General features: G+C 50.6%; 1 protein-coding gene across 1 annotated transcript; it reads right to left on the reverse strand.

Moving 5' to 3' along the window:
* Positions 1–1,260: 1,260 nt before the first annotated feature.
* IL10RB (interleukin 10 receptor subunit beta) lies at positions 1,261–23,970 on the reverse strand. The gene is made up of 7 exons (XM_040621015.1): positions 23,800–23,970; positions 22,463–22,586; positions 18,812–18,969; positions 16,473–16,639; positions 12,503–12,650; positions 7,402–7,556; positions 1,261–1,960 (listed from the first exon to the last, which is right to left on the reverse strand). The coding sequence occupies exons 1-7, from the start codon at positions 23,846–23,848 to the stop codon at positions 1,634–1,636; spliced, it is 1,128 nt and encodes a 375-aa protein (XP_040476949.1). The 5' UTR covers positions 23,849–23,970; the 3' UTR covers positions 1,261–1,633.
* Between the last annotated feature and the right edge of the window lie 894 nt (positions 23,971–24,864).

Consider the following 24,864-nt stretch of genomic DNA (forward strand, 5'->3'; position numbering starts at 1 on the left):
GGGGGCAAAGGAATGCTAAATGTCCACAGCAGGGAGAGGGTGGGCAATGGGGTGTCTCTTTTCTTCTTTCCTGAGCCAGGTGCCTCCCCGAATAGAGCCCTCCTGTAGCTGTGGGTTTAGGGAGGAAGAGCTTAACTGGGGAAGAGAATCCATTTCTGCTCTGTCTCGAGAGGAGCCCCAGACCACAGTCAGATCTCTGGGGGCACTGAGAACTGAAAATATGGTTCTCACGCCCTCACAGTATTACTGAAAATAATTGAAAAATACTGAAATGTAAAATGAACACAAGGAAGGTCAATGATCTTCTTATCGCCCTTCCCCCGCCCCCCCATGATGCTTCATTTTAAAAATGTCAAGTTGTTGGAAGAAATGTTTTTCCCGTTTTTGTGACCTTTGAGGAATCTGCTTAATTGGGCAATCTGACACAGAGGAAGGGACATTGGTTGCTGACCTCAGTACGTGGAGTTAAAGTCACACCCATGAGATTATGCTGCTGGTAAGAATAGCTACCATTTATTGAGTGCCTGCTGTGTGCTGGCACTGGGGACAGCACTTTTTTTTTTTAAGATTTATTTACTTATTTTAGAAAGAGAGAGAGAGGGGTGCCTGGGTGGCTCAGTCGTTAAGCATCTGCCTTTGGCTCAGGGCGTGATCCCAGAGTCCTGGGATCGAGCCCCACATCAGGCTCCTCTGCTGGGAAGCCTGCTTCTTCCTCTCCCACTCCCCATGCTGTGTTCCCTCTCTCACTGGCTGTCTTTTTCTCTGTCAAATAAATAAAAATCTTTAAAAAAAAAAAAAAGAAAGAAAGAAAGAGAGAGCACGCGTGCGCACACACGTGCAGGGGAAGGAGCAGAGGGAGAGGGAAAGAGAAACCTCAGGCAGACTCTGCACTGAGCATGGAGCTCAACACAGGGCTCGATCCCACGACGCTGAGATCACGACCTGAGCCGACTGAGCCCCCCAGGGGCCCCTGGGGGCAGTGCTTTTCATGGGATATGACTAATCCTTAGGTCTTTTAATTCCCACGTACAGATGAGGAAACTGAAGGATCACAGGCTCGTAGGTGCATGAGTGGAATCCAAAGCTTCCTAGATGGACCGCTCCCAGATGCCATTAGACCCTCACCCCTGGCACAGTTCCTGGGTGACAGAGGAAGGGACCGAGGAATACCTGATGAACAGACACCGGAAATGGCAAATGAAAGCCTCATGCAGTAGCTGCCAATTACCCAAACGTAGTACCGTTCACGCACACAGATTATTAAATAGAGAATAAAACTTTATTGAGCACCAGCACTATATAAAACATATACAGGTAGCAAAATAAATCCAGTCCAAGTATCCCTGAGAATCCAGAAAGTTCGCTGACCACTTTTGACTTGAGGCTGGTTTTTGGATCTGTCTATTGGCTGTCTGGTTGGATTTTACAGCATCTCAGTTTTTATTCCTCATTTTAAGTGTTTTTGTTTCTTCTAATTAAAACTTGTTCCTTATATTAGTGAGCAGAAGAGGCTGAAAATTATACTCCCAAGTGATCAACAATATATATATATAAATATATTTAAATCATCGAGGCCTTTATAAAGCAGCACGTGCCCACCGTGGAGTGTGTTTGCCAAGCGAGCCTTTAAAGCCTAGCTCTTTGGTTGTTGAGATGTTGTCCTGGAATCTGAGAGTTCTAGATGTGGGTTTTGCTCAGGTGGTTTCCCCCTCTGATGACCCTCAGAGGTAGGCGAGAGAAGGAGGGGGGTGCTGTACCCCACTGAGTATGCTCCCTCCTCGGGGACCAGCTCGGAGGACCCCTGCCCAGACGGGGCCCTGGGGGTGCAGCCATCACCAGGATTCTGCCGACTGCTTTCGGAGACTTGTGTAATGACGCTCAGTTTGTCAAAGACTTCATTCTCATCAGAGGGCGGGAAGGAGAAGAGCAGAAGCGTACTGTGATGAGGGCGGCCCAAAAACTGTGGGAGAGAGAGAGAGAAAAAAGAAAGTTAAGGATCGAAATGTTCCCATCGCTTTTTCGGGGCTTACACAGATTTTACACAGACCTCCCAGCTGGGGAAGGCTGGTTTAAAGCATGTGACAATCACAGCACCAGAGTTCCTCAAAAAGTTAAAAACAGAATGACCGCACAATGCAGCAATTTCACTTCTGAATATACGCCCGGAAGAACTGAGAAGCAGGGTCTCAAAAGAAATATTTGTACACCCATGGTCACGGCAGTATTGTTCACGACAGCCGGAAGGTCGGAGCAACACAAGTGTCCGTCAGCACTGGAATGGATAAATCAAATGGGGTCTATCCGTTCAATGGAAAATTCTTCAGCCTTAAAAAGGAAAGAATTTTTTTAAAGATTTTATTTATTTATTTGACAGAGAGAGAGAGAGACAGCGAGAGAGGGAACACAGGCAGGGGGAGTGGGAGAGGGAGAAGCAGGCTCCCAGTGGAGGAGCCTGATGTGGGGCTCGATCCCAGAACTCCGGGATCACGCCCTGAGCCAAAGGCAGACGCTTAACGACTGAGCCACCCAGGCGCCCCTAAAAAGGAATGAATTTCTGACACCTGCTACGACGTGGGTGAAGTTTGAGGACGTGATGCTGAGTGGAATAAGCCAGACCTGAAAGGACAAATGTTGTATGACTCCACTTGATACGAGGTCCTTAGCAGAGTCAAATTCATAGACAGCAAGTAGGATGGGATGCCAGGGGCTGCAGAGGGCCAGATGGGGACAGATTCCGTTTGGCATGATGAAAAAGTTCCGGCGATGGATGGTGGTGCTGGTTACCCACCAACGTGACCCAGAGTGAACGCACTTAATACCACTGAACGACGCACTTAAAAATGGTCAAGATGGCAAATTTTATGTTCTGTGTGTTTTACCACAATTTCTAAAAATGCGACAGCAAATCTGCACCTCCTACCACCGTCTGACAGTGCGATCAGGTGCCCCTCTGACGGTTCTCTTAAACTGGGAGGGAGATTTTTTAGACCAATCCCAATGCTGGGGCACTAACCTCGCCCGAGCGTCGCCTCCTCTAGGGGGCAGCACGTCGCAGGCCCGGGATGAATGTGTCTTGGAGTAAGGAGCAGAGCAGAATCTCCCGCCGCTGCTGTGGGGCCCTCTTTGGGGCTCGCCAGGACAAAATTAAAAAGAATACTCATTACATGTTGAAATGATTATTTTGTGTATACTGGCTTATAAAATATATATTGTAAATGTTAATTTCATCTGCTCTTTTTTACTTAAAAAAAAAAAACGTGGCTACTAGCTGATTTAAAACCCACGTGGCTTGTGCTATGTTTCTGTTTAGTGCATTTTATGAAAACGGCCTCATTGGTTTGTCTCTCCCCGGGGACGGGGCTGGCTCTGGGTGGGAACCCTAGTCTACCCATTTGGGTCTCTGCCGCTCTTTGAACCACGAAAGACACCCAGGTGTGTTTCCTGGAACATCTGCTGACTTCATGTTTGCCATTTTCCCTCCTCGTAGGTCCACCAATGCTCTTGATGTTCAGGATGAGGTGGAAACGGTCTCCGAGCTCTGCAGCTTTCCCTCTCCCCTCCACTGTTGACTCGTAGCTTCACCCCTGACAATCTGCTTCATGTCATCTCCACACTCAGCCCTTTGATGGGACTTAAGTTAAGCGGCTGGCAGCAGCACTGCCCCTGGTGTGGACCTGTCAGGATTTCCACCTCCCACGCCCTGGGTCTCCACCAGCTGATGGAAGGGAGGGGAGGGGCAAGAGGAATTATGTCCAGATCTCTGTTGTGCAAAGGAAGACACTGAGTGCAGGAGGAACCTCCCCAAACCCTCGGGTCCAGTGGATTCGTAAGAATGGACTAGAGCCATTCTTGATTCTCCAGGGAAAGGGGACAGGAAAGAAGAACTTTCCAGCAAGGATCGGGCTGGTCTCTGGGTGGGACACACACAGAAACTCAATATATCCTATTGGGTAAACCTCCTTATGGTTTCAACTCAAAGTCTCCATCCCCAGTAAGTCTCCCAGAACTCGGAATTATTCTTGGGCCATGGTTAGCGGACCTTTACATCAGGCATGGCTGGAGAATTTCATGATGCAATGATCCCAGTCTGCAGTTTCCTGGCACCTCCTTGGTCCTCCCCCTTCCCCCCCTTCTCCAGCACCTGCCGGCATTTCTCAGATGAATCACAGGGGCTCGCTCTGCAGGCAGGTCTGCAAAGTCTTCCAGCCTCCGAGCAGGGGCTCATTCCAATGGCCCCTTTCCTACGCCCATCTCTGGCTTTGACTTGCCTGGAAGCACGTAGTCCCATCTGTCCTTTCCTGTCTGATAGTCTCTGTGATGGCGAGCCAGAAGCAGAAATAGCAAGTGAATAGTTCTGCCTCCTGCTGGGTCTCCACTTACAAAACACTTTCTATGCTGAACAATGGGCCTGCCCCTCTTTGTTCTTCCTGCCTCTCAAGAGCTCACAGAGGCCTGCCTTTTGGCTCATTCTGGTGCTGCAGTCTTGGTTAACACCTTTGTTAAAAGGTTCTAGCCGCTCGGAAACACTTGCCTGGGGTCACGTGTCTCCCTTTCCACCTGCTGTGGTTGCTGTGTGGCCCAGACCAGGCCTCACCGTGGAGGGGCTTGTGCCGTAGCCTCTGGGAACACTGGCGCTGGCCTGGCTCGCAGCAGAGCAGTCCCAGAAATTGCGCTATACAGAAGGGAGGGGCCTTGGCCACGAGCCTGTGGCCTTCCCAGGGTGGTCTGTAGCCGCTGACTGGGTGGTCTGGGGACAAGGCCTGACATCAGCTATCATGACAATGTGGTAGCAGGACCAGAAGGGAAAGAAGCGGCCAGGCCTTGGTGGGCACACACACTTCAGAGCGCGGGACACTCACTGAGTGAACATTCAGGGACCTGCCGTATCGAGATGTTTCAGGGGTCCCGTGGAGTAGGGTGTGTTGGACATTCTCTCCAAAGTAAAGGAGCAATGATCATATCTCACCCCTCCCACTGCACTAAGAACTAGGACAATCCTAGGTGGGCCTCGGGGGGTCTGGAAGCAGCACGTTCTGCCCCTGGGAATACAATTTATAGAGTGACACAGGACAGCTGCCGAAGGCAGGAGAGGGCCCCGCAGAAGGTACGAGCCATGGGGCAGGGTGTCCTAGCCACATCTTGTGGCGGGTTGGTGCAGGGCTATGAAAGCCCAGCACGATCTGCCAATGATGACACGTCAATTGAACGTGAACCGGCTGTGTGACGTGGCGGGTCCCTGAAGGGTCTGTGGTGGGAAAAGATGCTGGCTGGAGTGTCTGGCAAATCCTAAAAGGAGAATCACAGTGCAGGTCACTACAGTTTTCGGGCCAGGCTAGGCCATCATGCAGCAGAGAATTATACCCTCTTTGAAAACCAGCTCCTAGATGTTATAGGGAGCCAGTGGAGACAGGGCCTGTGGGTCCAGGACACTGGGAGATGACACCCCCCAGAAGTGACCAACCACCATAAGGCTGGTCAGACCCACCAGGTCCTACAGCGAGGTCAGAGAATGCATATGAACGGGGCCCAGCCTTTCACACCATCCACCCCCCCCACACCAGCACGTTTGCCTTTGTTCACACCATGACCATAGGGGGGCCAGCTGAGTGAGCAGGAAGAGGTCAAACATGGTTCACAGGGCGGCTGGCGTGGCATGCAGGCACAAACCCAAAATGGCCTCTGGTAGCACTAGCAGCTGAACCAGGGCCCCTGAGGGGCAGTGGCGAGGAGGAAGCCCTCTACTGGGCAGAGCTTTGGGCCGTGCATCTGGTCATCCTCTTGTGTTGGAAGAAACGTGGGCCAAGACTGGGCTCCTCGTGGACTCACAGGCAGAGGTTAATGGCGAGGCTGGTGGTCAGGGACCCAGAGGAAGGGAGACTGGAGGTCAGGGACGAGGAAGTCTGCGGGAGAGGCACGTGTGTGGACCCAGGGCAGCAGCTCCAAGTGTCTTGGCATCACTTATGAACTCCGAGACCGCCACGGGGCCCTGGGCCAGTCAGACCTCAGCGGTGCCGACCAAGGCCCTAGGATAGGGATGGCAAATCATTCCTCAAACCAACGTCAACTCCAGTTGAGGGGCTCCGCGGCCGCATCCAGTGTTGCCACCTCAGAATGAGACCTTATTTGGAGATGGTGTCTTTACAGAGGTAACTGAGGTAAAATGACTCCTTCAGGTGGGCCTCGAATCCAATATGGCTGGTGTCCTTAGAAGAAGAGGAAGTGTGGACACAGACACACACGCGAAGGACATCATGTGAAGATGAAAGCAGGGATTGGGGTGACATGTCTGCAAGCCCAGGGATGCCAGAGAGTGCCAGCAACTACCAGAAGCATCCTCAATGCCTAGAATACACGGGTCCAGGAACCACAGGGTAAGCAGACACAGGAGTGGCCCCGCTTACCATCGCTCCCAGCCACCCGCTCGGGGAATGTCGTACTCCCTGGGCACACAGTTTTAGGCTCTGTGAGTCTAGAGTAGGGTCAGCAAACTACGGGGGAGCCCAGGAATTCAGCACGGCTTTCAGAGCGTTTAAGTGGTTGTATGAGTACCTATATAATACCTTGATTTTGCCTCTTGGCCTTACAAGGCCTAAAACATTTGTGCTATCTGGCCGTTCAGGGGAAAGTTTGCTGACTGCTGGTCTAGAGGGTTCCCAGAGGGACAGCCTTTCTACTGGGGGCACAGCAGGAGTCCTGGTAAACTTTAAGTATGGCCTCCCCCTCTTCATGTCAAGAGCATAGCTGGCAAGGAAAGGAGTCTTCGGGTGTCTCAGGGTCTCCCCTGCACAATTCTGACGGCGCGTGGATACGCAGGGCAGCCCAGGCCTCTGGTGCCAGTGACTGGGGACTCCAGACTTCTCAGAGAGGAGGGCCTGGGTCACCCAATCAGATGGGCAGTGGCTAGTCACGGGCGAGGGGAGAGGGGCTGGCAGGGCGCCAGGAGAGCCACGAGACCACGGGGGTCACTTGTGTTCTGGAGGCCAGCTGTGGTGGAGGGGCTGGGGCTGGGGCCCTTAACCTTGCTCTTGTCCCTTTCCCCAGGGAGAGGGCGCAACGGCCAGCTCAGAGGCCCTGCTCCACTGGGTCGCTGTGGTATCAGGGGTGCATGGGAGTGGAGGCTGAGGTAGGCCCCCCCAGGTCTCCTTCAGGAAGGAGGCCCTTGTGGCCCCAGCTGAGGGCCCCCTGGCGACTCGGGGCTTCAGGGGGGAAGGTCGGAGAAGGAACGAAGTCCGGGTTGGAGGGAGGGCTTTGCCTCCTGAAGCTGGGCCCAGGGGACACGCGCACGCAGAAGGGGGTCACCCTCCAGGAAAGCCCACCGTGTGGCATCGGCTGGCCCTGACTTAAAAGGAGAAGCCCTTCCGGTCAGGGCTTGCTGGTGCACCCCGGCCGGCCCAGGCCTACCTCTTTCAGGTGCTGTGGCAGGCAGTTACCAGGGGAGAAAGTGTGCTTGGTCTTCTGGTACAGATACCACAGCAGGGCCGAGCAGCCGAGCAGCAGGAAGGCCGCGCACACCGACGCCGCCAGGACCACGGCGACAGTCCAGGACGGGGCCGTCTCTGTGGGGGACAGCGGGCTGCGTTAGGCTCCGGTCAAGCACACGCGGGGTCACCCCCACCTCCACACTCGGTCACCGTGGCAATCCAGCGGGAATCCCCGCAAACGGGGTCGCATGCTCATCTCGGGAGGGGTGAGGAGGAAACGTGGGTCACCCGCTCTAGGATCCAGGGGTTTCTGGCAAGTGCCCCCCCTTCCCATCTTTTTCCAGCTTTGGTTTCTGGCACAACTGCTGACATACACGATGAGAACGATAAGCAGGAACTCTGAGCAATGAGCAATGCGCCTGCGCGTGCTGGAGAAGCCTCGAAGGAGGGAATGGGACCCCAGGGCCCCAAGTACACACGCGCACTGCGGTGCTTTGTCCTGAGAAGGGCAAAAGCTCTTGGCATGACAACACCACGCGAGCCCCCGGCACTCACACACCTGCCCACACTCCGGTTGTAGCTTCTAGTGGTGTAAGGCCACGCAGCTGGCACGACCCAGCACCTGCCGTGGGTTTCCGTCTGGAAACACTCAAGGCTGCCTAAAGAACTTATCCGTTTCTTCCGCCAACACCTGGCCTTCCTTTCTTAGAGCTCTTGCTATCAAACGCTTACGCCTGTGACTCCTTCCTCCGCCCCGTCGAGATGCACATGTATGTCCTAAAACCCACAGCTGCCTCTCTCAAGGACCTGCAAGCCATTCCTCTAAATTGCAGTCTTCACGAAGGAGGGCCCCTGTCCCCCAGCCTCGGCGGGAAGGGGAAGCCAGACTTGAGAAACGCCAGTTGGCCGTAGACGCAGATGGCTGAACTGCACGGACACTGACCCACCCTGTCACCTGTTTTGCGATGTGTCACTTTCCCGAATCTCTCTTCTCTGCCCCTCCCTTGTTCTTCCTTTAAAATGCCCAGGTAGCTCTTTCCCTCCTGTTAAGTCCTTAGTGAATAAAATATGTTTTTACTGCTCTAACACCCGGCTTTAACTCTGACCGGGGTTATTCGTAGTCTTGGCTCCCCTCATTCAGCACCAGGCTCCTTCTCCTGTTGCCCGGGGCCACCCACCCTCCCAAAGCCCGGTGCCTGGCAACCCGCACCACCTCCTGATTAAACCCCAAAGCATCTGGTGCTGAGAGGGGACAAGTCAATGAACCCTGCCCTTTAAGAGAAAGTCCTTTTAGAAGGGAGTCATTTTATTTGCGGAGAAAATGTCAACTCCTCCTTGCACAGGGCAGACCAAAGCACGCTGCATGGGGTCCCCACCCCTGGCACTGAGCAGCACGTGGCCCACAGATGTTCCTTAGATGTCTGAACCCATGTGGTGTTTGCAGGGGGAGCAGGGGTTGGGACAGGCCTCCCTCCCTCCCTCATCCCCTGTGTTTTCATTCATGCTGGCAGTGGTGTGGTCATCATCATCTTTCTGGCCTGTGCCCTCGCTGAGCTCAAGGGCCCTCCTCCCAGACCCCCTGTGAAGTCTCGCTTTATTTGCTAGAATTGAGGAGTGCTGCCCTCCAGCCCAGATTTTCAGTACGTCCAACCCGAGCGTGTCGTTTCTTGGTGAACGCAGGGTCACGTGATAAGCGAGTTGGACAGAGTGGCCCCCACCCAGCGAACACGGATTAAACCCTGCTGGCCGAGCCCCCGGGCCCGCCACTGTCGATGACGCTGTGCTGAGCCCCTGGAGGGCAGCGCCTGGACCCCCTGTGACCCAGCCAGGAGGTGTCAGCGTATTTATTTAAGGATGCTTCATCGGCACACCTGGTCAATTCCGAGGATGCTTCTGTGGCTCACCCCAAGAGAGAAAGCGTTATTGCATCACACGGGCTGGGAATTAGGGGAGGATCTAGGAGTCGAACCCTCCGCAGAAAGCTCTCTGACTTCCTTCAGTTCCACCTGACCGCGGCCTGGCGGACTGCCTCTCCCTGTTCTCTGCCTGCGCTCACCTGCGGAAGGAGTCCGCGGGCAGCAAATTACAGGAAAGGTAACCTGCTCCGTCCCTGTTCATTTACTAGCCGAGCGACTGTGGGCAAGTGACTCCCCCTCTCTGCACCTTGATTTCCCGGTCTGTGAAAGGGGCAGATCCTTACAAGGCTCTCATGGAAAAAATGGGTTGTGAGGTGCAGATGAGATAGCTATGTTTATACGAACCTAACATGATGTTTGACAAAAGCAGGTTTTCAAAGGGTTATAATTTTCTTTTATAAAATGTTTGGGTTCTGTCAGTTCCTGGGTCATTGTTTATAGTGACAAAATGTTTGAAATACTTCTCTCGTAGGTCAAATTGTAGGTCTCACAGCATGTCTCGTGCCATAAAGGGCTCAGGACATTTAGGAATCCCTCACAATGTGATTTTAAGAATGTCATTACTAATAAGCATTATATCTAACATATTGAGGGCTCATGTTGTGCCAGGCACTGTTGAGTCCTCCTCCGACCTCTGCCGTGTGGTGCCACCATCTCGGGCTCCCTATTCTGCAGACAGGGCGGCTGAGGCACAGAGCAGTGCAGGACTTGTCCCAGGTGCCATGTTATGTTCACGGGGGAAGGACAGGACACCAGGTGACCCCGAAATATACTCGAGGTTTTGGGAAAGCAGGTAACAGGTATTCAGAGAAAAGAAGGATGATTCCTTTTTAAAGATTTATTTACTTATTTGAGAGCGAGAGAGAGCATGCTAGAAGGGGGAGGGGCAGAAGGGGAGGGAGAGAGAAAGAATCTGAAGTCTCCAAGCTGAGCACAGAGCCTGATGCGGGGCTTGATCCCACAACTGCGAGATCATGACCTGAGCTGAAACCAAGAGTCGGACACCCAACCGACTGAGCCACCTAGGTGCCCCAAGAGAAGGATAATTCTAAGGCCAGGGATTTTAGTGACTCAAGCAGAATGGGGGCTCTCAAGGTACAGAATTCTGATTCAAGTAAAAATGTTTCAAGAGAGGAATAAAATGAGAAAAAAACAGAAAAAGTCTGTAGCAAGAACATGTGGCCTAGAAAATAACTTGCAGCCCACGAAGGGAAGGCTTTTCGTTATTGAAAGGCACTGCAGAGAGGCTCAGCCAGCTGTCACAGGCAGGTCCCCTGGGGCACTGACCTCGGGCTCCCAGCTGATGCGAGGCACTGAACTAACTGGGGACACAGAAAAAGAGAACGACGGAGCGTTCTCCGTCGAAGACAGCAGGACTTTCATTTTCTATGCGGCTCTGTAGCCCTGAGAAAAACTTTGCTACTCCAACCGCAAAGCTCATGTGCCTGGGAGACGGGAAAGAATCCTGGGTTCAGGCAAACAATTTGTGCGTTTACAAAACAAGGAAGCAATAACAGTAACAAGATTGAAGAAATTCCAGGCCAGTGACCTTGATGCTGATCTCCAGAAAAAATAACAAACATCCCAGAACGGATAATTAAGTGGCTAATTACCAACACATAAAAAGGATAAGGATGATAACCGAAAACTACATTAAGGCACCTAGAAAAAATGAGCTCCAAGTGGCTGCCTTTCCTTTTTTTGGACAGGGTGCTTAGTTGCTAAATTATGGCGTATGATGGGCTGGTTTTTCCCAGGCTGTGTTCCTTGGAACGCTACTCCCCAGAAAGGGTGTTGAAAGATCAGATATGCTCACAGTGCTCACATACAGGGTGATTTTTCTGAAGGGGCCCCATCATTTCCGAGCACACCTGATTACGGGGCTTTTATTTTACTCGTAAATCGTCAGGAGCACGGCTGAGACAGCATTGCACTTGGCACTGGGTGTGTCCATTTTAGCTGGTATTTACCAGTGTTTTACATTTACGTTTACAGTGACGTTGGGGACAAAAAAACCAACACAGCTTATATAACAGTCCGCTCTCTGCCGACGGGTCAGTGAGCAGCAAGTAAGCGGTGAGCAGTCTCAAGGAGGGGGCATCCGGGAATGCACCGACAGGTTAAGCAACAAATGGGTCAAGATCCTAAAGCTCTTTGTGGCAAATGAGACGAGACGAAGCCACACTGGGCGAGAAACACGTTCAATGACAAAAAGCAACACTCAGGAGCTTGCTAAGCAGAAATGATGAATCAATGAGATTGGAGCATGGCAATTATCCCCGAACTGCCCTGTGACACAGAGGATGAAAAGCTTTGTTCTCTCTGGAGGGAATTCATTATTACTCTCCTCTGTACTTCTGCAGCCCCCAGATCAGTGCCTCGCTTCCAGGAGGGCCTCGGTCAATGAAAATGGCTGGGAGTGGACCTGCGTGTATTCCTCCTTCCACGGTCTAAGCTGGCCGAGCCTTGCAGCGATGTCTTTAAATAATAAAAAGGCCTGTCGTTTGTGTGCAGACGTCCAGGCGGCAAGTCTGTGTCACCCCGTATGCAAATGCAGTGTGTCTGTATGTAAATGACCACAGTGTCCTGGCCAACGATACTCTTCCCCTCCTCTCTCTTGTCTTCCTTCCCTCCTCCCCTCCTTCCCTCTCTCTTTTTCTTAAGAAATAGGGAGCACTGTGAGTGACTGTGCGGAGGTCTTGGAAGCTGAGACAAGTAGTCCTCGGGGGCGGGTACAGGGATCAAGGTCTCTAAGCTCTCCCTCGTGTGTCTGAGGTGGGTGGAGACAGGCAGCCCAGGGAGGGCAGGCTTCTGAGCAGTGTGGCAGGGCTCACCTTGCTGGGCTGAGAAGACTTGTCTCAGGAGGCCTGAGAGGTCAGAAGGAGCACAGCGCGGGGGGCGGGGGGGCATGAGGAGGCTGAGCCCGATGAACGGAAAACGCGTCCATCCATCCCTTTGGTCTAAGAGGGAATGCGCTGGCTTGGAAGGGGGTCGTCTCCTTCCAGCAGCAAGGTGATCGGTCGGAGCTGACCTGGCTTTTGCAGCTGGAGCCGGACGTGTTCATGTCTAAGGGACCTTCCAACGCGAACACTCGGTGGGCGTCTAGAAAGCAATCTGAAAGGCTCGGAGGAGCCAGAATCACAGAGCGTGCGTGTCAAGACTCACCATCGTCGGCTGTCGGCTCGCACATGGGCTTGCTCCATTCCCCGGTTTTGTTCCGATCCGGAAGGAACCCTTGAACTCGAACACAGTACGTGGTCCACGGCTCAAGATCCCTGAGGACCTCAAAGTCATATTGACAGGTCATCGGCCACTAGGAACGAAGACAAAAAGAAAAACAGGCCTCAGCCGTGAAGGGGACACCATCTTCTCCGCTCCCCCCCTTCCTTACCAGTTATGATCTTTACTTTGGGCTCAAAACAGGAAGCTGAAGGAAGCATGTGTTCCTCCCAGTGCATCTCCGGGGACCCTGAGAGCATGTTACGGCGCGGGGCAAGAGCTGAGTGTTTCTGACAAACCACTGCGTTTCCTGAATTCTCTAGTTTAGACGCCATACAAACCCTCCTACTCCCTTTTTGAAAGGAATTAGGTTGTATGGGCTGAATTGTGTCCCCTCCTCCCCCCCAGTTCATCTGCTGAAGCCCTAACCCTCAGTATCTTGGAAAGTGAGTTGTAGCTGGAGGTAATCACGTTAAAATGGGCTCATTAGGACGAGCCCTAGTCCAACAGGACTGGTGTCCTTGGAAGAAGAGGAAATTTGGACGCGGACATGCACACGCCACGGAAAGATGAGGCGGAGACAGGGTTGTTGGTTCTACAGGCAATCGGGAGCTAGGAGAGAAGCATGGAACACATTCTTCCTCATGGCCCTCGGAAGACTATCACTGCCGAGCCCTGGATCTCGGCTTCCGAGCCTCCAGAACCTTGGGACAACACACTCCTGTTGGGTTTGTGGGGCTTTGGTAGAGCAGCCCCAGAACTGTGACACGGGTCCTTTAGAGCGAGAGGCCGTGTGATTTTCCTTCTAAGAGCCGATTTCTGACCCTGGCGGCCCAGGGATCTCCTTAGAATTGCTCCTCCGAGTGAGCACCTGAAATGCCCTCATCCGGCAGCGGCTGGCCTCCCTGACCCGGCTTCGAGGGAGCGTAAGCCATCCTCACGGATGATAGATTCCTGAGTTTGGGAAACCAAAACAGTTTCCGGCGAAGGAAGGGTAACTAGAAGAGTATATGCCATGCACATTTCCATCATGGTTCTATTTCCTGATAGAAGGGTCCTATTTAAAATGTGCTATGAGAGGGGCGCCTGGGTGGCTCAGTCGGTTAAGTGTCTGCCTCCAGCTCAGGTCATTGTCCCGGGGTCCTGGGATCGAGCCCCGCATGGAGCCCTGCATTGGGTTCCCTGCTCAGCAGGGGAGCCTGCTTCTCCCTCTTCCTAGGCTGCTTCCCCTGCTCCTGCTCTGTCAAATAAATAAACAAAATCTTGAAAAAAAATGTGTGAGGTGAATAGGAACTCCAATAGAAAGCGAGCACAAACTTTTTTTTTTTTTTTACTTTAGTAATTGGTTATTTTTCTTTTGGCGTCGGGTTTGTCGACAGCTTGTCTTTATTCCTTTATTGCGGGAGAAAGCCAAGCTCACTGACGACAAGAATTAGATTATACCATTGACTACACATGAAGAGTACAATATAACTTCCAATAATTAAAAATAATAAATCCTGGCTTGCTTTCCTAGAAATCCAATACCCCGAAAACCTTGCAATGGTAGGTTATCAGAGATTAAACTCAGGGCTGACCCACAGCGGCAGGCAGGGAAGGACAGACATGAAAGGGCCCTCTCAAGTCCCCCTCTGATTGCTTTTTCTAGCCGACTTTTACACCCGGGCAATTTCTGGCTTTCTCTGCTCACATTCTCCCATCAGGAAGAAACAGAATTTCCCGAAGCCTTTTATGCTATGAGTTTAGGAACCCGATATGGCAGCCTTTCAACACTGCCTTCTGGAAGGGAACCGTATTGTCTTATTCCTTGCAGGCCGCTATAACAGAACACCACAGAGTAGGCAGCTTCTAAACAACCAACGTGTATTTCTCATGGTTCTCAAGGCTGAGGAGTCCAAGGCCAAGGCACCGGAAGATTTGGGGTCTGGGGAGGGCTGCTTCCTGATTCTGAGCCAGCCGTCTTCACGCTGTGTCCTCATCACAGGGCAGAAGGGCCTGCCGAGGGAGGTCCCTCTCTGGGGTCCCTTTTACAAGGCCGCTAATTCCAAGGGCCCCACCTCCTAACACCTTCACATTGGGGATTAGGTTTCCACACGTGAATCTGGTGGGGGCCACACACATTCAGTCTAGAACGCGCATAAACCGGTCCTGGTGATTTTGCAGACACGTGTGAGGGAGGACCTGGGGAGCAGGCAGCCTTTCCAACACGTGGCATGTCACACCAAAGGCTTCCACATAGCAGGCAGAAGCGACAGGACAGATGTGTCACCACATGCTTATCCTGTGGGCACATTCTAGATAAGAAGCTAAAGATAAACTGGGGGTTGAGTTTCATGCTTGGTGCAGGAGGCACTCAGGTGTGCAGGCCGTGGAAACGGATCCTAGAGAAAAGTCGGCTGCTAAGTCCTTGAGTGGGTCACTCCTGTCTTACCTTTGCATCCCAGAGCTTAGCGGGGATGCCTGCATTTGGTAAGCGACTGTAAAACCTCATCATTCTGTATCCTTTCTAGGCTCACATCTCCTGGGGCCTGGACGATAAGCAAAATCATCTATTCTATGAAGAAGACTGATATCCTACATCATTTAATGGAGGATTTTCGGGAGAAAAAATGAGCTTGAGATTTCGAGGGCCTGTGCGGTATGTACATATACACTCAATTACATCGCTCCTAGGACAACACACATGGGTGACCCTTTCCTCCCAAACTCTTGAGATGTAAGTGACAGAACCAACATTTTCTATAGAGGAGATAACATATATGTAAGCTAACTTACATAACATATTTGTAAGTCAGTTTAGGACCACAAATGGCATTCAGCTTGGAAGCACTAAGTATAAGGAAAACCTTGACCACAGATGAATGAAAATAGCCTTATTATGTCTACATAAGGGGAAGGAAAGCCCCATGTATCAACCACACACTTTGTTCACATAATAGGACAAGTTTATTTTTTTCATCATGTCATTAAACTCCCCCATAATCTGTGAAGTAGGTTATCGTCCCCACTTTGTTATATAAAGTGGGGTTTTTTTTGAAGATTTTATTTACTTATTTATTTATTTTAGAGAGAGAAAGAGAGAGTGTATGTGCACATGGGGGGAGGGGGAGGGGGGAGAGAGAATCTCAATCAGACTCTGTGCTGAGTGTGGAGCTCAATGTGGGGCTCGATCCCACGACCCTGAGATCATGACCTGAGCTGAAACCAAGAGTTGGACGCTTAACTGACGGAGCCCCCCAGGCGCGCCATGAAGTGGGTTATTATGCCCATCTTGTAGATGTGAGGAAGCTGAGGTTGAGAATGTGACTAGAGTCACAGGGACAGGAGCAACATTCCAACCAGGTCAGACTCCTGGCTCATGTTTTTAAAGGAACCGTCCCCTGAAGAGGATGGTGAGAGCAATGGCGAAAAGTGGGGTCTGACAGGTAAAATGTGACACCGTTCATCTAGCATCCAGGGGCGGGGCTGCGCTGATCATGGACTTGACTACTCCGTGGTGTACCTGGGGCACAGGGGTTCATACCATAAAACAGCAGTCACGCAGTCTGTCACCTGACTCAGCTGACTGCAACTTCCGCCAGCCAACTGTGGAGTCAGCTCTACCTACCCTCTCCTGCAACTTCCCTTCAGGGACAGAAAGGCCTGCTCTCACTGTGCTATCTCCCTGGAAGTCTGCTCTACGCATGTCTACTGGGGCCTGGGAAGCATGAGCCAAATACCAGGTATCCCTCAGACTGGGAAGCTTCTGGCCTCAGGGGACCTGGCCTTAGATCCTCTGGACCATAAGGTGCTACCACCTGGCAAGACCCTGACTGGATGGCCTCTTAGCCTCCTTTCTCCATCGTCATGGCCTCAGACTAACACTGGCAAAGAAGGGGAGTCGACATCTGAAATGCATATGATGTGCTGAGCTTACCTTTTCATCGGAACCATTTTTCCAATATTGCATATTATAAACCCATGAGTTATAAATATTCCTCATGGTCCATGTTTCAGGTTCATTCTCAATTTTAGGGGCTAAGAAACGCATATGTAAAGAATTAGCAAGTGCTTCTACTTGTATCCCAGGTGGTCCAATCATGGCTAAGAGGAAGAGAACAAAGCAAAATGACAGTCAAACTCACATTTAAAAAAATCAACATTTATTGTCCATAACTGTGCAGACCAACTGGTCGACTGAAGGACCCTGCTCTTTGATGTAAGCTTGCTACGACATGGACTGATGTGGTCAAGGAGGGTAGTTGGATTTTTTTTCTTTAGAAAAATCTGATAGCCTTTTGTTTTATTAATCAAGTGTAGTCCATTTATGTTTATTGTGATTTCTGATATATTTGTAATTATTCCAACTATATAATTTTGTGTTTTCTATAAAGATTTTGGGTTGAATTTTCTTTATTTCCTTTGCTGGGTTTGAAGCTACAGATGGTATTTCTACTACTTTTAGTGCCTAACATACATAATTAATCATACACACTGTCCAACAAAGGCTAAAGCTGTTTCTGCCCAAATGCTCTTTTATTGGATACTCACATGGCTAGCCCCTTCGCTTTGTTTAGGTCTTGGTTCAAATGTCACCTCCTCAGAGAGACTCTTTTACCACCCCATAGAAACACATATCCCAAGACATCCTGCCCCAGAACTTGCTTTCTTTTCTCGAGAGCCACAGTCACATCTGTCATAAAATATGTATCTACTTGTTTATCTGTCTTCCCCCATTAGAGTACATGCTTCCTGAGGGCTGGGATTTTGTCCTGTTATTATAGCTTCTGCACTAAGAATGTGCCTGGCGTATAGTAGTGCTTAATAATAACTGCACAGTGAATAATAAACATCCCTGGGCGACTGTGCTGTTTGAGTTACATCCTGTTTTCTTCTCTGACTGCAGTTATTTATTTATTTTCTTTTTTTTTTGAAGCTGTTAATGGGCCTGCTTCCGGCATTTTACCTTGTCTTTATCTGCTGGTAGCTAAAAACCAGATAAGAAAATTTATTAGATATCTTTTCAAAGCAAGTATAAACAGATTCAATGGGACTTCTTGCAGCACTTTCCTGTCATATACACTTCAAGAACTTAGCTGTTGCTAAGTGCACGAACACCGGCCTGCTCTGAATCCTTGCTGGGCCACTCCTTATCTGTATGACCTTTGGGCAAGCTGCTTATCTATTCTGTATTAATTTCTAAAGGGAATTTCCGCAGATGGGCCCAACACAGGAATTGGAACCAGTAGGGACCTGGTAAGTCAGTTAGCAATTACAGGAGCAGAGACCTGTCCTGTTTTGGAAACTTGACTACTGTTAAGCTGCTTGTATTTTTTTAATGTTGATTTTTCTTAGCTTTTATAAAGATACCTTTAGAAAAGATAATATAACTTTGATAATTTCTACTCCAGCAATAAGAGTTTTGTTATCCCAGCCTGGGACAGAATTGGGAAAGAGCAGAAGGGTATCCTAGCTGCGTTAGGCACTGGGGAAGGTGGAATTGTGGGAGCCGTGGGGGTCCAGAGCAGGGAGCGGTATAAAGACCCCATCCCACACAGACACAATCCTTCCAACGCTTCCCTCGAGCTTCTCCTTGGAAGGCTGCACTGGAGTCTTGTTCATGAGGTTGTTGTCACCCCTTATCCTCTTACTGTCTCAGTTCCTATAAGGTGATTTAATTAGTTTCCGATTCCTGATGTTCCAATTATGTTCACCTCATGACCTCTGGTGAGTCCCCAGGACCCCCCAGATCTAACCTGGGAACATTCTTTTGGATGCTTACCAGTCAGCCTGACCCAACGCATCTGCCATAAGCCAAATCCATTGCTCTGTCCTTCGTTCTGGGCAGGCTGGCTGTCTGCATCTGGGCTTCCTGTCTCCACACCTGCCTCGAACAACCTGTATTCGTCTGCCTGTCATGTCACATTTCTTTCCGTCCTAACTCCAAACTGACTTCCTCCCAGAAAATGTACTACATTCATCCGTCCAGTTCTTCTCATTAACAACTCTGGCTTCAACTCATTCTTTACCCACAAGGCATTAACGTTAATAGATTTATATTTAATTGTTGTATTAATTTAGGACCATTCCTTCCTGTTTCTCCCACAGACTTCTGTCCGGCCATTACATTGCTAATTATAGTCCCTAAGCTCCTTGTGCCAGGCCACCCACTCTGTGGGTGCTCAAAGAATCCTCCCTGACCAGGCTACCCCACGGGGAGAGAAAACCAAGGCACGATGACGGCATTACAATGAAATGGAAAACAAAGCGGCTTACTGTCATCCACAGGACAGAAGGTGACGTTTACCCAGTCTGAATGCTCATCTGCAGATTCGGCCCTGACTCTCAAGGTGTGATCACCATACTTGGAAAGACTTGAGAAATCACATTCCGTCAAGGCAGTGCTTGTGCACATATCTTGGAATTTCCTGTAACTGTAAAATCAGAAAAACAAAACCATGAAAGTTCTCACTTGAGTCTCTCTGGGGCTGACTGGTGCTTCATTAATCCCTACTACCAAAGGATAATGGAGGATAACGCGAGAAAAACAAACCGAATTCTTAATCACCACTTTTGATGAACAGCATGCATCCTTTATATGAGCATTTCCCAAACTGTGCTCCACGGGACTTCAGTGATTCTTGAGATATTATAAGCCGTTTCAAAAATAATCTGTCCCTGGGTGGCTCAGTCGGTTAAGCGTCTGCCTCCGGTTTGGGTCAGGATCCCGGGGTCCTGGGATCGAGTCCTGCATTGGGCTCTCTGCTCAGCGGGGAGTCTGCTTCTCCCTCTCTCTCTCCAATAAATAAATAAATAAAATCTTAAAAAAAAAAATCCGTCCCATGGTCAAATGATTTGGGGCAGAAACTAGGTTAAACACGAAGAGGTGTCTGTCTTCGTAGCAGAACTCCCTCAGCGACTTTCACAGCTCAAGGAGCGTGTGCCTCTCCGAAATGGGGTTGAGTCCTCAATATATTTGACCAAGAAAGCTTTCCTCCTTGATTATGGTATTTATGATAGCAGAGGGACACAGTCTGTGAATACTGATATACACAGGTTAGCCAAAATCGGTCTATTACAAGAATTTCAAACAGCATCCTATAAATGACTGCTATTACTCTGGAAAAACTATACAACGGTTCGTTCTTACACAGATTTGTTTTATGCAATGCGTTTAAAACAGAGCTCGAGCCCTGCCACTCACCCTTGAAGGGAGGGTGGCAGAAATGTGAAGTCGAAGAAGGAAAAGGATGTCTGGGAAGAAGGACAGGTGCATGTGACTGCACCTGATGACCACCTGAGGGGTGTAATCAGCTCCACCTGACCGAGGAAACCCAGACTCCTGCCTGGCCAAAGGGGAGGATTTTGTCTGACTGGTCCCTCAGTGTACTTCCTCTGATCTGGCTGCCCCTAGAGGTGACAAAGAAGGTGATGGTGATAAAAATAGTAACAGCCCACTTGTCAAGCACTTAGGTGTCAGGCAGGGCGGGAAGTGTTTTCACCTGTCTTGCCCCACTATTCTACAGTCTGCTCTTTTCACGTCCTGTACCACAAACGTTCACCAATCAACTCTTCCTGGGCTGCCTAACATCCCACCACTTAGAGACTCCAGCGGTCGCGGCATGAAGTGGGCTTTCCCACATGAGGCCACTTCCTTCATTTAAACTAACGTATCAACTGACTGGAACATGGAATATTCCAAAAGCTGTTTTGCAATAACTCCTCTCTCCCCAGCTCATTTTTATGGCATTTAAAAATATTTTTCTCCCCGTTAAATAGTCATATAACCCAATCCCCATATGTACATCTCATTTGCAAAGACATTTCCATATTCAAATCACCATGTCATCTTCCGAAGTCAGCTTCTGGTCACCCCTACCCCACGCACACCTAGAAGAGTGTGTGTTACCCAATCTCTCAAGCTGAATTCGAAACACATCTTTCACAAGAAGCCACTGGGAACTCGAACTTACAAGATGAACATCCCAACCAAATGTCTCTACTACAAGGACCCAGAATGGAATAACAAAGAATAAACTCGGGGTGGGGAGAGAGAGAGAGAGAGGTTAATTTTGCACAGCGAAGGCTCTAGAGCTGTCAAGACTGCAGAAACAGACATGAGATTATCAAACCTCATCAGTAGTAGAAAATACACAGCAGGGAAAACTGAGTGGCAGAGTCATCTGTCCCCAATCCTTGAGAAAACTGTCCAGACTGGACTAAGGACCGCAGGTTAGACGAAAGTCCTGCCCCAACGTTAAAGCTGCCAACCTCGACAGCTACAGGTGGTGATGTAAAAGATTACCCTTGCTCTTAGGAAATTCACCATGAAATATGAAGGGGCAAAGGGCATGATGTAAGACAGAGAAAGAGGGACAAAGGAAACGTGGCAAACTTTAAAATTTGGTGAATCTGGACATAAGCTATTTGGAAGTTCTTTGCACTGTACTTGAAACCTTAAAACATTCTGTTAGCGGGGCATTATTTCGAACTAAAAAGTGCCTGAAAAAGTCAACAAAGACTATCTTATTCATCTTCCTACGTCTTCTCTGCCTCGGCAGGCCTGGGATATGTTTGTAAAAGAAATCTGGAGGAGGGGCGCCTGGGTGGCTCAGTCGTTAAGCGTCTGCCTTCAGCTCAGGGCATGATTCCAGGGTCCTGGGATCGAGCCCTGCATCAGGCTCCTCCGCTGGGAGCCTGCTTCTTCCTCTCCCACTCCCCCTGCTTGTGTTCCCTCTCTCAGTGGCTGTCTCTCTCTGGCAAATAAATAAATAAAATCTTAAAAAAAAAAAATCTGGAGGAGAAGGAGTGTGGGATCAATGGGATCTGGGACCTCTGTTTCCTCCTGCTTCATCGAAGGGACTGTCTATCTTTGTATGTTTCTGAGTCACATTGGGAGCAGGTGTGTTGGCTCATCACCCTTTGGCCTCCTGCTGCTGTTTGCACTTGGCATAAAGCTGTGTCACCTGCATCCAGCCTGCAGTGTATGATGGCAAGCTGCTGAGGGAGGGCAGGCAGGTACTGGGAGTTCAGAGCACCACTGAGATAATCACCTTGGTGACACTCACCGTTCCTTCATAAGCCTCCGCTGCTTTCTGAGGCTAGAGCTTTTCACAGCCAGTAACTGGCTGTCTTACTTTCAATTTCAGAACACAGAGTAACCGAGCACCCACTAGGCAATTCATCTGTACCCCACAGCACGGTGGTATCGTTATAATCTGCTGGAGTGGATGGGTGGTAGCATGGCAAGCGCCTTTTTTTTTTTTTTAATATTTTATTTATTTATTTGACAGAGAGAGAGACAGCCAGCCAGAGAGGGAACACAAGCAGGGGGAGTGGGAGAGGAAGAAGCAGGCTCCCAGCAGAGCAGGAAGCCTGATGTGGGGCTCGATCCCAGGACCCTTGGATCACGCCCTGAGCCGAAGGCAGATGCTTAATGATTGAGCCACCCAGGTGCCCCTGGCAAGGGCCTTCCTGTTTTGCATACCTCAGTTTTCCTGGCTGGCTCTCACTTGCAAATCATTGACTTCGAGCAATCCAGCTCTTACAAGTGGAGATGATCTCAGTGACATTTTTTTCTCTTAAGAAACATCAATTGTGACAAACCCAATATGCTTGTGTTGCAACAGGCTACCAGTATGGCCAATGACATCCACAGCCACATGATCAAATGTCTGTATCTACCAGTGGCCCTGCGGTTGTCAAACGATCAACCACCTCAACGAGAAAAAGTAAAAAAGACTTGATTTTCTCTTCAGAGAGCAGAACTTTCACAAGAATTTCCTGGACAGAAAGAAAAAGGTCAGCAGGGAAGTTCCCTGTGGGCTACCATGGTCATGCGGGTGACTGACAGCAGTCAGACCCTCTGCTGTGGTCTGGCCCAGTGACCAGCTCAGGACCTTCCTGCCACGAGCACCCCAGACTCACCTTTGGTACTGAGCTGTGAAAGTCAGATTCCCTTTGGGAAAAGCAGGCAACTCCCACTGTAGAATGTTCTTGAAATTAACTGACTTCATTCTGACGTTTTCAGGAGGTGGCACCATTCCTAATGCTGTAAAAATAAAAGGAAAAAGTTTACATCTTTGTGCCTCAAAAAAGCTGCACAAGTAAATGACCATACCCAACACTCGGGTCTCCCCTCGGGCTCCATGTCTTCAAATGGGCATGTGGGTGAAGGAAAAAGAGGCACACATTAGCTGTACTGAGGAGTCTGGACTTTATCTGAAGAACGGCCAGGGGGTTTGGGGGCTGGGGGTGGGGCAGACAGCAAGAGTGAAATGGGGACACATGGGGGTGACCAGGATTTGGGTGGTGGGAGAAAGGTGTGTGGGGGTGGGTAGCTGGATTTTAGATATATTTCCAGAGGTTCAGACTCTAGACTTGCTGATATATTTGGTGTGGAGAAGTTAATATTCATTCCTGGCTTAAGCATCTGACGCCCTGACTGGGGTTGGGGGCAAGGACATCAACAGTCCCATTTTAGCTGCATTAGGGTTGAGATGCGGGAGAGATGCGCACACAGGAATGCCCCAGAAATCTGGAGAAAGGAGCCTGGCACAGAAAGGAGTGATCTGGGCTAAAGGCAGAAATCATTTTTAAACTGTTTAATAGAAAATATCAAATATACACCAAAGGAGACAGAAGAGTATGATAAACCACCACCGGCCCATCACCTAAGGGTGCCAACAGAGATTCACACTTGAGTCACGGGCCTATAGCTGGTATTTAATGCCAGGGTTCTGCTGGTATCCCCTACAGGGATAGCGTTGAGGGGAGGGTGGAGGGCCTGGGCAAGAACTGGGCTATATAGAGATCTGGCAAAGGTAGGGGATCCTAGGTAGAAACAGCCTGAGAGGTAGACGGAAAACCGGGAGACTGTAGTATCCTAGAAGGCCGGGGAGGAGTTCATCAGAAAGGAAGGAGGGGTCCATCGTTGTCTGAACCCGGGCAGGAAATTAAGAGGAGGGCAGAAAAAGTTTCAGTGGATTTAGAACTCCGAAGGCACAGAGCTGTGGAGCTGAGGGGCAGAGCTCAGATGCTGGGGTGCTGAGGACTGAACGGGAGGCCCTGGTGGCCGGACCCGGCACCTGATCACTTCCAGCGCGCCTATGGGGTCCGCTCAGGGGTCGCCCTGGGGCCATCGCTGCCGGCGTCATAGCTCGGCCTCCAGTTCCCAAGCGCACGTCGGGCCGCTCCGCGGCCGGGAGCCCCGGAGGCCCGCGGCGCACCGACCGGCCGGCGCCCCCTCCCCGCGGACCCCTCACCTGACATCAGGAGGCAGCCGCCCAGCCAGCTCCGCAGGCTCCGCGGCATCGCCGCGCCGGGAGCCGGGAAGGCGCTTGGGGGACGGCGGCAGCCGCCGGGCAAGCGCCCCAGTACCAGCGCCCCAAAGCGCCGGCGGGTCCTCCCCGCCCCGCGCGGTGGCAGCTTCCGGGTACTGGAGGGGCGGGGTGAGACGAGGCCCCGCCCCCTTCTTGGGCCCCGCCCCGGCCGGGGTCCAGCGCGGCGCTTTGCGCGGGTAGAGGACCCGCGGTGTCGTGGGGGCCTGGCCGGTTGGGCCCGGGCGGGTAGTGGGGAGATGAGGAGGAAGGGGACCTTGTTTCCCCCAACGGGTGGGTGGAAAACACCAGTAGTAAAACGGTTGCAGAACTGTACGTACAGTGCCCCGATTGGGGAGACACGCCCCCAACATTGATTGCATGCTTTTCCAAGTTAAATAAATACATTACAACGCCCACCCAGAGGTTCTATCTGGGGTTATGGGTGGTGGTGGTTTTTCTTGACACCATTCAGTTTTCTCCAAGTTTTCCCTATGATCCCCTCTCCCTGTAAATAGGTTGATTTTAAAGCACTCCATTAGCGAAGACTGTTTGAAAGGGTCTTCTTTACCCCCTCCCGCCCACGGATAAACACCACAAAACCAAGTCACTTACGGGGCAAAAACCTGTTATTCTCACAAGACTGCTTGAGAGAGGTTTAATTTCCTCTTTCAAAGCTTGGGCGGTGGTGAGGCTGGAAATCCCAGAGCAGGGTAAGTACAGGGTGATGTAAGGCGCTGCTTGACATCTGACCACCAGGAACACAGCCCCAGAGGGTGGATGCTCCCTTGGCCCCTGTTGGCCACCGCACACAGGGAGACTTTTGTTTAACCCTAGAGATGCCAGCAGAACCACAAAGCGGCTGCATTTTTACACTAATGAGAAACAACTCTGAAGACATTACCAAGTTTGTATTAAAAAGTATTTATCCTTCACCAACTTCAGACAATTATACAAAATTTAAACACACACACACACACACACACACACACACACACACACACACACACA

Source organism: Ursus maritimus, unplaced genomic scaffold (assembly GCF_017311325.1).
Source record: "Ursus maritimus isolate PB19 unplaced genomic scaffold, ASM1731132v1 scaffold_4, whole genome shotgun sequence".
Classification (NCBI taxonomy): domain Eukaryota; kingdom Metazoa; phylum Chordata; class Mammalia; order Carnivora; family Ursidae; genus Ursus; species Ursus maritimus.